The 13,545-nt window shown below is 34.2% G+C and overlaps 1 protein-coding gene across 1 annotated transcript in view; it reads left to right on the top strand.

Moving 5' to 3' along the window:
• Nucleotides 1–12,996, top strand: part of KDM7A (lysine demethylase 7A) — a 62,000-nt gene extending 49,004 nt beyond the window's left edge. Inside the window, exons 14-20 of the mRNA XM_083366043.1 lie at nt 184–326; nt 1,108–1,205; nt 2,865–3,013; nt 3,154–3,359; nt 5,686–5,768; nt 6,603–6,876; nt 8,493–12,996. Of these exons, the coding sequence (XP_083222169.1) occupies nt 184–326; nt 1,108–1,205; nt 2,865–3,013; nt 3,154–3,359; nt 5,686–5,768; nt 6,603–6,876; nt 8,493–8,587 (1,048 nt within the window). The 3' untranslated portion in view covers nt 8,588–12,996. The remainder of the gene's footprint in view (nt 1–183; nt 327–1,107; nt 1,206–2,864; nt 3,014–3,153; nt 3,360–5,685; nt 5,769–6,602; nt 6,877–8,492) is intronic.
• Nucleotides 12,997–13,545: the final 549 nt, after the last annotated feature.

Here is a 13,545-nt window from a genome sequence, read left to right as displayed (position 1 = left end):
TTCTCCTCAGAAATTCATCAATAAAAACACAGTATGACCACATACAGGAGAAAAATATTTAAATTGATTTTTAGTTTAGAGTTTTTAGTATTTATAGTGAAATAAATACTCTTTTAAAAGATGAGAAAATAACAAAGGGAAAACTCCAATGGATATCCTTTATAACAGATTATTTTGTGACAGAGATGAACGGCAACCCTTCAGAGATCCAAATCTATACACAGCAGACAGTGAAGATGAGGATGAGAAGAAAAGAACTATTATGATAGAAGAGCCGAAGTCCCAGGAGGCAGATGGCCATGTGGATACACAGAAACCACTGAACAGTATGTCTATTTTTTTCTTGAATTAGTAATTCATACTTTTTCTTCCTCTATTTTTATATATCCAGTTGCTATACTGTATATATTATTGCTGGTTGTGACTTCATCATCTGGCTAGCATCACTGCCATTGACAATGCCACAAAAGAAAGAGGGATAATTTTTTCACATGTTAAATGGGAACATTAATTCTTTCATATATCAAACAGAGAAACACTGATTTTGTTATATCTGACATATAATTCTTTTTACATATGCTGAGCAAGACTGTGTCCATATATTTATTAGAAATATACTGTACTAAATGCTGCAAAGATTTTAAAGATTTTTATATTAAGATTATTTAGGATTTTAAAACAATAATATTTATTCTCATTCTAGTACTAAAATGGGTACCACCAGTGAAAACTAAGTCAGAAGAATTCTAAACACAAATCAGTAGAGTTTAAAATCCATTAGAACTTTAGCAACATTAGATTTTTACATTCTACCTAAACCTAGACAGAGATGGTATTTCTAAATACTAACTCATCTAGATGTGTGAATTCATTCATATATGGGGAAATGGATCTGAGTTTGAACTTATAAGAATGAAGCAAGAGAGAAAATTCTAAAAGAAATTTAAGTACTGCAGTTTATTAGTATTCTTGGCTTTACAAGGTGATCCCAAATTCTATTTGCTTCTAAGCATTGAACTGTTATGGGATTAAAAGATTGGCAGAAAAAGAAAATATAAGATAATGAATGTATATAATGAAAAATCTAATGTCCCTCTTTCTTTCTAGTGTTTTTTGAAAGTGTGAAATCAGAACTCAGGAATGGCAGCTCAGAATATTCTGATATTTCTGATTCAGAAGAATCTGAACCTGATTGCACTAACCAGGTAAATAACATGTTTCAGAATAGTAATCAATGAAGAATTATATTTTTAATATCCAAAGAACATTTAGTTTCAAATGAAGTATGGAAAAATAGTGAAGAATACTTCTATGTATGAGTAAAAAAATAGAGATTAGCTAAAAGATCAGTGAGTTAGACTGAATACAATATATACAATATTAGGAGTTTTACAAAATAATCCTTGTTTTTCCCCCTGAGTCTAAGCTTCTGCTTTCCTTTCCTGTAAATGGTTTCCTTCCTGTTCAATGTTCTTGATTCTTGATTGATCATAACATATGACCATGATTTAAAATATGAGTAACGTCATCCATAGGGTCGCGATGAGTCGGACACGACTTCGCAGCTAACAACAACAAAATCCATAGTGAATAACAGTTGAGGGTCTGTACAGTAGTGGATGGATATTCTCTTTAATTAAGTCCATTCAAACCAAATGCAAGTTACTCCACCCCCAATTTTTATTCAATATGGCTTAGTCATGTATATGGGGATATTTTCATTTTCTTTTCCATCATACTTGACCTTTATATTTATTTATTTAAATTTAGGATAGCAGCTAAATTGACTAAACAGTTCACAATATATTAAGCAATACAAATAAAAAAGAATAACAAGCTATTCAATCTCTCACTGCAAAAACGTAGGCAAAAATACATCTAACAAAGGAATCTATCCATCTTAACTCAAGACTTGGGAGAAGTTTTTCAAGACCTTATGAAATGCTAGCAAGCCGTATGGATTTAAGGGGAGATCACATTGCAGAGGGTAAATGCTGTGACAGAGAAGGCATGCTTCGTAGGGCTTGATAAACAGCACTATTTAACTGAAGAGGTCTGGAGCATGTCTAGTCTGTCAGCATCAACAGACCAGGCAGAAACTATAGGAGATAGTTCTTTGTCATGTAGGGTTTTATATGTCCTGTCTGTAAGAGTGGTACCTGTAATCGCACCTGGACTCATAGAGGCAGCCAGTGCAATTTAAAAAGGTGTGTCACATGGGAATACTATTGCTGTCTGTGCTATTGAATTCTGGATCTATTGGAACTTTTCAGTTGCTTTCAAGGGCAGCTTCATATGGAGTGTATTGTAGTAGTCAAGTCACGAGATGACTACAGCATGAACAATTGTCCCAAGGGTTTTCTGATGAAAGAAAGAGCAGAACTGGTACACCAAATAAAACTGGGAAAAAGCCCTCTAGGCCAGGGATCCCCAATCCCCAGTCTGTGGACTGGCACTGGTCTGCAGCATGACAGGAACTGGGCTATGCAAACAAGCAAAACCCCATCTGCAGGATGTAGGGAGCACATGAAACCATGTCCCCTCTGCTCCATGGCAAAAACCCTCTTCACGGGAACCGGTCCCTGGTGCCCAAAAGGTTGGGGACCATTGCTCTAGACCACAGCTGTCACCTATTTGATCAAGAACTGTGAGTTCAAGAAAATTCTTAAATTGCGGACTACTCTTGAATGGGTTGTTCCAAATAACTGTTAAGGCTAGGATTTCACACTAAGGCAATCTATTCACATTTATTACAGTATTATTTGAGTGAAAAAACTGCCTATCTTTCTGTGATTCTTAACTATAGTTTAAATCACTGATTATATTTAATCAGTGGAATGCTTAAATAATTTTCTCTCCCTCAGCAAAAGGACTCCTCACTGGAGGAATCAGAAAGCTCAGGAGATGATGAAAAACAAGAAGTAACTTCAAATTTTAAAGAGGAAAATAAAGTAACAAAGGACTTGTTTCAAATCACAGAGAAGCCATTTAGAAATGAAAATGCAAATAAAACGTGAGTAATTGCATAGGAGATCTATAGTATAAAAATTATTGGAGATAATTTGAGCAAAATAATATTGAACAGGAATACACACACACATGTATGCATGTATGTAGGTATGTACCTGTACGTTCTGTTCTTTCCTTTTTTAGGGAATGTCCTACCTCGACAAGTATGGAGGAAGAAGCTATTCAGGGCATGCTGTCAATGGCAGGATTGCACTATACCACTTGTTTACCTACTTATACTCGGAGCACAGACTGCACTGACCGAAGAAGTTTTGTTCCAGATCACAGAAGCTATTCCAAAAATAGACATAAAGATAAAATGTCTTCTCAGATTTATAAACCGGAATATGGTAAGTTGTCCTGTTGCTAGATATTTCAGGGTGGCTAGAGGATAAATTGTAATCTGGTGATTTGCAATGGATCAGTAAGGTTTTTCTAAGTCCCATTTGTTTGACAGTAACAGAAACAAAACAGTTTCCATTTATAAAATGAGATTGCTCCAGCTACAAAGGTTTGAGGTAATTAGTTGTGGATTTTATATGTAGAAGAATTCCATCCTGATTCTCAAAGCCTGAGTTCAACATTTATACTAAGTCTGTTTTTTTTACCTGGCTCCAGTACTTCTAAGTGAAAAGGAAACAATTCAGCACATTCTGAAAGCCAATAATCTGTCTAATTTGGGGTCATATATCTATTCCAAAGTTGGTCTTCAACAGTATCATTAATATCCTATTATGCAACTTTAGACCAACTAAGTGATGTCCTTAAAGTCCTACCTCAGTATTAGGAAGTTCTATGACTTTGGAGGAGGCAGAAGAGGGCTGTTTCCTTATAAGACCAAATGGCATTTTTTATTTTGGCCTTGTGGTTCTGGCATATTCTGCTGGTAGTCTTCAGTGAAGATTGCATTTTCTCTTTCCTCATTTGTCACAATTTGATGGTGCTGTTGGAGTCACAGCTTCTGTTGAAAAAGCAGGTAGCAACTGTGGCCAAGAGGAATATTCATCAGGCACTGAATATTCAGAATAGAGTCTGTGGTCTCTATGACAAAAATGATCCTTCTGAACAATTTCCTAGCATCAATAGATCTCTCCATATCAAACCAGCCTATATATACCCTCCAAGTGTTTCAGTTTTATTTACAGGAAGGAGGACTTTCAATTCAGAATTCTTCTATACAACCATTGCTTGACTCTTTAAGAGACTTCAAAGACATCATCTTTGCTTGGGTATAGTACTTAAGAACTCAGGGAATACACAGACCGACAAAACTTTCTTCGTGGACCATTGATCAGACTTTTCAGTGTATGTGACTATGGATTTGTAGTAAGTAGGGAGAAAAATTCTCTGGGAATCATAGTAAGAATAATGGAAAAAGGCTTTCCTGTCTCAAGAGTGCAGACCAATGATTCAGATTGTGATTCAGGAAGTGTTGATATGTAGCAATCACTTGCCCAGAGAAACTTGCAGAATATGATTACTGTACTTCAGGAATCTGTACCTTGGTTTTGATTGTATGCAAGGACAATTCAATGCTTTCTTCCATGCACGAATTCCTGCCAATTCCAATTTTAGCATAGGGAATGCACCAAGTATGCAAGCTCAGTGTGCAAGTGATAGGGATCATTCCCTTTTGGCTCAGAGGGCTTGAGATGAGCTTTGAGGAACACCTTTCAGTGTGTTTAGGCACTTTGAACCAGGGTGAGATTTAGCATCTAGATCTAGAATAGCTTTATATCAATGTGTGGAACATAAAAGAAAACCAAATCTTAAGGACTTCCTGCAATGACAGCAGATATCAAATATGGTTTACATATATCATTTGACTTGGGGAGTCTTAGCCTGCTGCTCAAGTGAGACTGATGTATTTACCACTTAGGATATTCTTAAAATCAGATCCTTGTTTTATTCTAAACACTAGTTCTATATTTTCTCTTTATCCAGTTTTAGAACTTACATAGAGAATAGTTTGTGTTTTAGATCATATTTATGCAGAAATATTGACAATTCCAAAGGATTTCTTAATGTTTAAGCAGTACTGTATATAACAGTACAGGTAGTCCCCACTAAATTGTGACCACCATTGAGACCAAAATTTCTGTTGTTGAATAAGACATTTATTAAGTGAGTTTTGTCCCATTTTACAGCCTTGCCTCAGTTGTTGAGTGAATCACCACAGTTGATAAGTTAATAATTTGGTTGTTAAGTGAATCTGGCTTCCCCATTGGCTTTGCTTGTCAGATGGTTGCACACGGGGATCACATGACCCTGGGACGTTGCAACCATCATAAGTATGAGTCAGTTGCCAAGTGTCTGAATTTTGATCATGTCACCATGGGGGTCCTGCAACGGTCATTGATTTTGCTTGTCAAAAGGTTGCAAAAGGTTATCATATGACTTTGGGACACAGCAGCGGTCATACATATGGGTCAGTTGCCAAGCATCACATGATCATGGAGATGCTACAAAGATCATAAGTATGAAAAATGGTCATAAGTCATTTTTTCAGTGTCATTGTAACTTTGAATGGTCACTAAATGAACTATTGTGAGTTGAGGACAATTGTACATGAACTGTGGATAAGAAATAGAGTATAGGGAAAACAAGAAATAATTCTTATCTTTTTCAAAATCAGAATTCTTGAAATGTTTCTGAATATTTTAAATTTCCATACAGGCAAGCACATAAAAGATGAAAAAGAAATGGGAGCTTCAGTATTTCTTACACCATTACATGCAGTTTCTAAAATCAGTCCTCAGGTGAGATACAGTATATTGAATGTTCAAAAATTTGACTTTTTAAAATAATTGTATGCCACATTTTACATATTCATTAATTATAACTCTTTAGTTCTTTCCTGATAAAATATGTGGTCCTCTATACCAGCCAAGGTTCTGGTCTATAGATGTTTTGATTTAAAATTCTCATAATCCACTGAGATTAACAAAGCTGAGACTGAGTATAATTGAAAACCACAAGATTATCCATTTCTGTTTAATATGAACGTACACATTGTGAATCTTGCTACATTAACTGAAAGAGTGAGGTGTTTCTGCAATGTTTTAAAGTTGTAGAACATTCCAATAATAGAAGAGATTAACAAATGGGATTATAATAGGGCACAGGGTTCAGTATTGTGTTGTTGTATAAACTAAACTGTAGATGCAAATGTAGGTATGAAGTAGGAGATTTAACATTTTTAGAAATCTGTTGTGTTAATAGAAAGTAATGAAATAAATAAGTTCAGATAGTTATAAACAATTTGTTCTGATTATAGCTTGCAAATCTCTGAAAATATACTGTAATAATGTTCAGTATCAAAATATATGAAAATAAATTTTCTAGTTTTAATATCTGTTGAAAGATGTAAAAAATTTAGTATTCCTAATTTCATGTCTTTTGCATCACTTCATGTAATAAATATTTAGTTTGTAAAACCCATCTACCATATAACTTTGTAGATAAATCAAGTTACAAGCAATCAAGTTAAGTTTTTTATAATAAATGTTGGTGTTGTTCGCATAAATCTACAAAAATACATTCAACATTTTATTGAAAACATCATGGATTTAAATGCTTTTCTCCTTCTATAGGAGACAAGTAAAACTCAGAAACATGCTAAGAAAGAAGTTGCATCTGAAACCTGTTACAGAATTCAAGAAAACAGGAACCATGTGCAAAATAATGGAATAAACTTTCAGCATAACAAATGTATGCAGGACTGCAACTTAATTGATGGGGAGTGCAGATTAAGTGACAGCAGTCTCAGCTCCGACCGACCATATGGTGAAGCATCCACTGTACCTCTTCATCCAACCAAGCGGCCAGCATCAAATCCACCCCCCATAAGCAACCAGGCAACAAAAGGTAGTCTAATCATCCAATTAACTTGCTATTGCCATTTGTACCATATGCTTACCTTAAAATGTGAATATTGAGAAAATGGGTTCAGTGTGCATCCCTGTAAACAGTTCTGTCCATTCAAATGTGATTTGAAATTTTCAACTTCAGTTTTTTTCATTCAGGATTATTTCACACAAAGTTTTTATCAATCTCAAACTTCAAAGTGATCATAATGAACAAGTTGGAAAACCATCAGTTCAGATCCGGCCTCGATGAAAATTTCCTAAATAAATTAGAAAAAAATTCCTAGCCCTAGGCCTCATCTATGCATCCATCCTCTTTGTCCAAGTTCTGAGATAATTTACTGTCTTCAGAATAGAGCCTCTTTTCTGAAGCTGGAAACTGGTATTTATTTTCCATTAAAAAACATAATACAACCTCCTATGAAAACATTTTGGTTCATTAGAAGCATCCTTCCTTCATTCCTTCCACCCACCCACCCACCCAATAAATAAGTGTTATTTATTTATAACACTTAGATTGTGTCCTAGACACAATGATTCTAGATGGTTCACAAGAATAACCAGTAAAAACAGAATGATATATTTTATCATTTTACTACGTGTAATACAGTCAGTGCAAATTTCCATGGGCCGGCTTGGCTGATAGTATATAAATCCATTAAATAAACAGCTGGCCAGTACTTCTACAGGAATATGTGGTATCTTTGCTACATGATGTCAGAACTGAATGCAACTAGATGATGGACAGTCTGTGTCATCTCTGTTCATTTATTTTGTTTTAATTTCAACATGTGCCACAAGACTGTTCCTATGGTGTTTTTATACTGTGCATTTTTAGCAGTTACTGGATGAGGGGGTTGAGGGAAACACTTATAAAGCATTCAAATGCTTAGATGAAAGAGAGAAATCTAGACAAAAAGATCCACATCAGTGTAAAGCAGCTACTAAAAAGGTAAATGCTCTTTTGTGGCACAGGAGCATAGAATCAAGATCATTGGAGGGAATTGCCTCACTCTACTCTGGTTTGGTCAGATCCCATTGATGTATGGGTCCAGGTCGTGGCACTAGAATACAAAAAGGACAGTGACAATGACAGATTGGAACAACAGTATAAAGTACCATAGGATCCAAGAAACAGTCTTGTGGTACATGTTGAAATTAAAGCAGACTAAATGTACAGAAATGACTGTCATCTTTGTCAGAGGTTGTGAGGGATCTGGAAAGGCCTTATGAGGAATAATTAAATGTCCTGGATATGTTTAGTCTACAAAAAGATGATGGGAAATACAATAGTAGTCTTCCGGTATGAATAGTTTTCACACAGAACAGGGAGGCCCATGAGTTAACATGAAGAAACTCCTAGCAGTTTGAGCTGTCAGCCAGTGGAACAGTCTGCTATATAAATATAAAGTTGTGAGTTGTTTTTTTTCTAGAGCTCTTCAAACAGTCTGGATGCTCATCTATTAGAGATACTATTGTAGATAGAGCAAGGTTGACTAGGTGATCTCTACATTTAAACTCTTATGATTCCACAAGACTGTTTTCTTGAGTTTTGAAATTATATGTAAGGACTATAATATAATGTTAATAAATATATGTGTTTCTTTCCTCTTTCAGGCAAGCGTCCAAAGAAAGGAATGGCAACTGCCAAACAACGGCTTGGGAAAATTCTAAAACTGAACCGAAATGGCCATGTACGATACTTAGTTTGATGTAGTGGCTGCTTCTGCTTTTCTTCGTTCATAGACCAGTATTGAGGGTAACAGTGCCTGGAGCTTCTGTTTTATTCCTCTGCTTGAAGCAGAATGCATGCCTCTTATTTGAACACTGCCTGATGAACAAAAACCCAATGCTGCATTTTCACTGTGCCACATCTGCTGAGCAATAACTTTTGGGAAATGAAAATATTTAAAAGACTATGAATTGGAAAAATGATCTGTTTTTCAGGGCTCATTTTGATGCTTTTAGTAGTGTCTGAGCTAATTCATGAACAGAAGTGTGTGATGAAAGTGGTAAACAATAATTTATTTGTCAGATATTGTCAAGGATTGAATTCATGTTTAAACTATTTATTTTGAAAACTTTTGGGGGAATTATTTTAATTTTAAACTGTCAAAATGTGAAGGTTTTATTTGTCTTTAATGTCTGTCTGAAAGTGGAGAGAGCTGCGTTTTTTGTTCTGAATTCAAGCATTTGATATAGAGATAATAGATTTAAAACATGGATGTGATATATGATTTATTAAGTTAAGGATATGAAATCACATCTTAGGTTCTGTTCTTCTGTACAACATCATGGATGGCTTTTTTCCTGAACTCCTAAAGTACAGATTCTCTGGTAGTTTAGTTCATTAAAATGTCTTCCTTCATTACTTTCATTTCCTCTTCATTTTCACCATTTATTAGCATAATGTGAGCAGCATTTGCTTTAGTCTTTCTCTTATTTTATTTCCCTGGTCTGGAGAATAATGCATAGCAATCACCCATGTAGAACTACAGATATTGATTTAAGTATAGAAATATAAATACATTTGCTGGAGAAAGACTGTTATAGTGGCAGAGTATTGTTTTGATTGTCTACACATGCCAGCTGATTAAAGGTCTTAAGTCATTTTTGTAAATATGTAAATATGTTTGATAGCTTTTGAATTTCAGTATGACATATTTTATGTCATGCTTGGCAAAGATCTGGTAGTAAATGCTGATTCTAAAATGCATGTATATAACCTAGATGAAAAATCATATTTTTGTAAGATAAAGCTGAATATTTAAGCTCTTTCGGGGAAAAATGGGAAAGCATCTGACTACCGCTTTACTAAGAGGGCTATTCAATACCAGAGCAGGAATATTAGGGATACTGCTTTAGTAGTTTGGTTTTCTTATTGATCAAGGGTTAAAGCATGGCCAAAGCTACTCAGCTGCTTGACTTTCTTAAATAAACTTCCCAGCCTTTAGGTCATATCTAAAATAACATATCTAGAAGTCTCAAAACAGGACCTTTCTGTGCGCTACAGTTTTATATTCAGTATTTTCTGCATTTGTGTGCAACATATCTGAATTAAACTATGTTCTTGTTGCATATCAAACTAGTCACTGCAGGTACTAGGACTTAGCTAAATTTCAAGGTTGTAGTCCTCAGTGAGGTTGCCACTGTCCCATTTAAATGAATAGATTGTTTCTTTAATTGTGAGGGAATGGTAGCCAAAAATTTAAGCTAGTATTCATTAAGGAAAAGTAGGCTGATTCTCTATCCCACATGTAGCAAGTCCCTTTCAAATCATTTTGGAGGGCTGAGGTAATTTCTAAAACAGATCAGAAAATTACAGAAAGACTGGTGAAGGAAGTTCAATTGCACGAGTGCACTGCATTTGTGTGATAATGGATTTCACCTTTCATTAGGAAGTAGGCTCTGTTGCAATAAATAGAAAAGATTTAAGAATACATTGAATGAAACTGAAGAATAAAGGAACAAAAATCAAACGGATATCAGCCTGTGGTATATCTGAGGTTTTGAAAATAAGTCTGTTTTTCTTGAACTTCCTTCCTTCTTCAGTTTTCTTAGCATACAAATCTCAAATGTAGAAAAAAAACAAGACTGGAAGAACCTCTTCACTGCTGGCTTCGCCAAGATAATTGATTACAGGGTGAAAAGTCAACATTTTTTTTTAAAAAGAAGACATTTACTTATTAGTTTCAAGAGTCATATCTTCTAACTGGGCTATGGTACATTAAAATAAGTACTTGTACTGTGTATTTTCAATGTATTTTAAAATTATTCTGTCTTTTAGGCAGAAAAACTGTTAGAATCTGGTTTTGATTTAGTTCTAATTTTCATAAGCCATATTTTTCAAGCAGTTTTATTTCTTGTGATATCCTAGCATCATCTGTAATGCAGAAAACATTGAGGCTACAATTAACTGAATGATAAATACATTAAAATTATATGTTCTTTATTGATCAGAATAACTGATAAGTGTCACAACTGGTCTGATTTCTCTGAGAACCATAATCATTAAAATGCATACCTGCAGAAGAGAGGTAGTAATGAAGAGAAGGAGTAGGTTTTGGATACATTATATTTTAATACCTATTCCATTTTTCTCATTCTCTTCACAGAGGCCTATCCTCATCAAATTGTTCTTCATTGTTATCAGCATAGAAATATATCTTCTTAGATTATTAAAATAAAAATGCTGATTATAAAATTCTGGCTTTCCATGTTTCAAACACAATTTGAAGCAAATCTTCTGTTACCACTTCAGTGAGGCTATTTCTTAGACTTTAAATGTATTGAGGAAGGCAAATATAGCTATCAAAATTAATGGTTTTGAAGAAGCAAATAAATTATTTTAGTAATATAATGAAGAAGTTACAATGGGCAGTCTTGTCTGTATGCTAGTTGCTTCATTTATACAAATCATTACTGTATTGCACCAGATTTTACATTTGTAGCAGATATCTGAATTTAATTATATAGCCCACTAATTGTTTTATTTTCTTGAGAGCAAAAAAGGATATTTAAGCCAAATTTGGTAAAAGTTGTTCTATCTTCAGTAGAATCTGTATTCAGAGAAAGATTCTTTTATATAACTAGACCAAGTATTTCAGCTGTATGCTAGAATTATTTTAGACCTCTTCCTCCCTAAACCAATAGGATGAAATAAAGTATTTTGGATTATGTTGAAGATGGAAGAAAAACAGAATTTCAAAGCAGCAATTTTAGCAGCAGCATTTTAAACCACATTTCTCATTATTCCATAGTCTTTGCTTACTGAATTCAGGCTGCCTCAATTCAGGCTGTAGCTTCAAATGATCTCTGTGGTAGATTTACCTATGCAATCATTGTATTTGTTGTATGATTTTCAAATAATTTTGATAGGATTGAATAACACAAAGTTAAAATACATTAATGTTCTTCAGTGTAGCAACATATGTCATAATCAAATTAAAGATACATTATTTTACTGAAGTTTTTTATATACTTCAGATTACTTTGATTTATCAGAATGTCCATTATTAAACTTAGGAATATTAGGATGGAAAGCAACTCCAGTCTTTCTTCCAGATTTTTCCAATTTTATAGCTGGTAACTGGAAGGAAATTGAGAGGCATTACTTTCTACACAGTTCCTTGCATAGTGCCTCTTTGATCACAATTTCTGTGCTGCAATAAATAAACAAAAACACCACTAACACCTCTTCCCTTTCACTTTTTTATACTAACATGCATCCATACTTCCAGACCATAAAAATCTGTTCATTAGCTTAAGCAGGTAAACCCAGGGCAATTTTATTTTGTGAAAGAAATGTAAATTGAATTTAAAGGCCTTACACTTTGTAGTTTAAACTGGATTAAGAGCTGCAACTCCATTTTTTTTCCAAAAGAGCAACGTTCTGTATACAATAAAATGACTGTATTGTGCAGAGCAGGATGGTAATAAGATTAGCACTGATTAAAAATGCAGCTGCTGATAAAGCTGCATTTTTGCCTGGAAGAAAACTTTGAATATAAATTTTAAGCCATAGTAGTTTCTTGCTGTAAGAAGGGAATGAAATAATTCACTTTAAGAGATTATATTAATATGAATTATCACTTCTGCTGGGAAAAGTTTAACTTTGCCAGTGCTTTGGCATTTTTAAGATATTCATTACATTTGCAAAAAGGGGATAAGTCTTGGCTATATTTGCTAGTTTTGTAGTAGTGTTTTGCTGATGTGTCTGTTTCCCAACACCTTTTTCTACTGTCAATCTAAATTCTCAATTTTTTCAGTGTGGTGAAATAGCTGTCTTTCTGAATAGAGATTTGTGTGTTCTTTGCTCCTTTTTATACAAACACACTCCTATGTGGAGTTTTTGGTTGGAAAATGGGAGGCTGCAGCTTTAAGAGCTCCCCCCCTCCCCATTTACTCAAGTTTCCCATTCCATTTTTGCCTGCTGGCAGGGAAAGTCTATGTACAGTATTTATTTTGTTTCAATTTTACTTTAAAATTTGTTTCTATAGGTAGTTTACTGATTTACTGTTTGGAAGGACAAGTGGCTTGTTTAAATTTGTATTTGACCATAGATTTCACTTTCTGTACTTTATAATATGGAAATTAAAATCTGTATTACTTATGTTTCTGATCGTTGCATTGAAGTGTTTAATTTCTTTTTGTTTGCTTACTCAGATTAAGATAAAATATGGTGCAGATTTTCTTAAGTATTGCTTAATTCCATCTCTTCTATTTCTGCAACTTTTGCTTTGGTGATTTTACCATTTCTCATTTTGAGCAAACCTTGAAATCAGATTTTATCCCCCAAATAATAATTATTTCAAAAATAGCGGATAAGTAGCTTCACCTTCATTAGCTTAATTCATTAGCACACAAACTATCAATAATTTGCTTGAACATACAGTACAAGGAGGGCTTGAAAGTCATAACATCTGAAAGCTGATTTGCCACAAATGTAGCAAAATATTGAACAATTGTATCAATAAAAATTCTAAAACTCTGTTTTCTTTTCTCAGCTTGTTAAATTCAGTTACTGTTCATACTGTGGGAGGTAGCTATTTAGGCCTCCAAGCATTTACTAGCAAAAAGGTGAAAGTTTAGATTTTAGGGAACTCCCATACATAACTGGTAATATGACTATATGCTCTAGTGTGCTAAAACTTGTGCAGTTTCTCTTTTT

Source organism: Vipera ursinii (genome assembly GCF_947247035.1).
Source record: "Vipera ursinii genome assembly, chromosome: 6".
NCBI classification, from domain to species: Eukaryota; Metazoa; Chordata; class Lepidosauria; order Squamata; family Viperidae; genus Vipera; species Vipera ursinii.
This window is presented reverse-complemented; position numbering and strand designations above follow the sequence as displayed.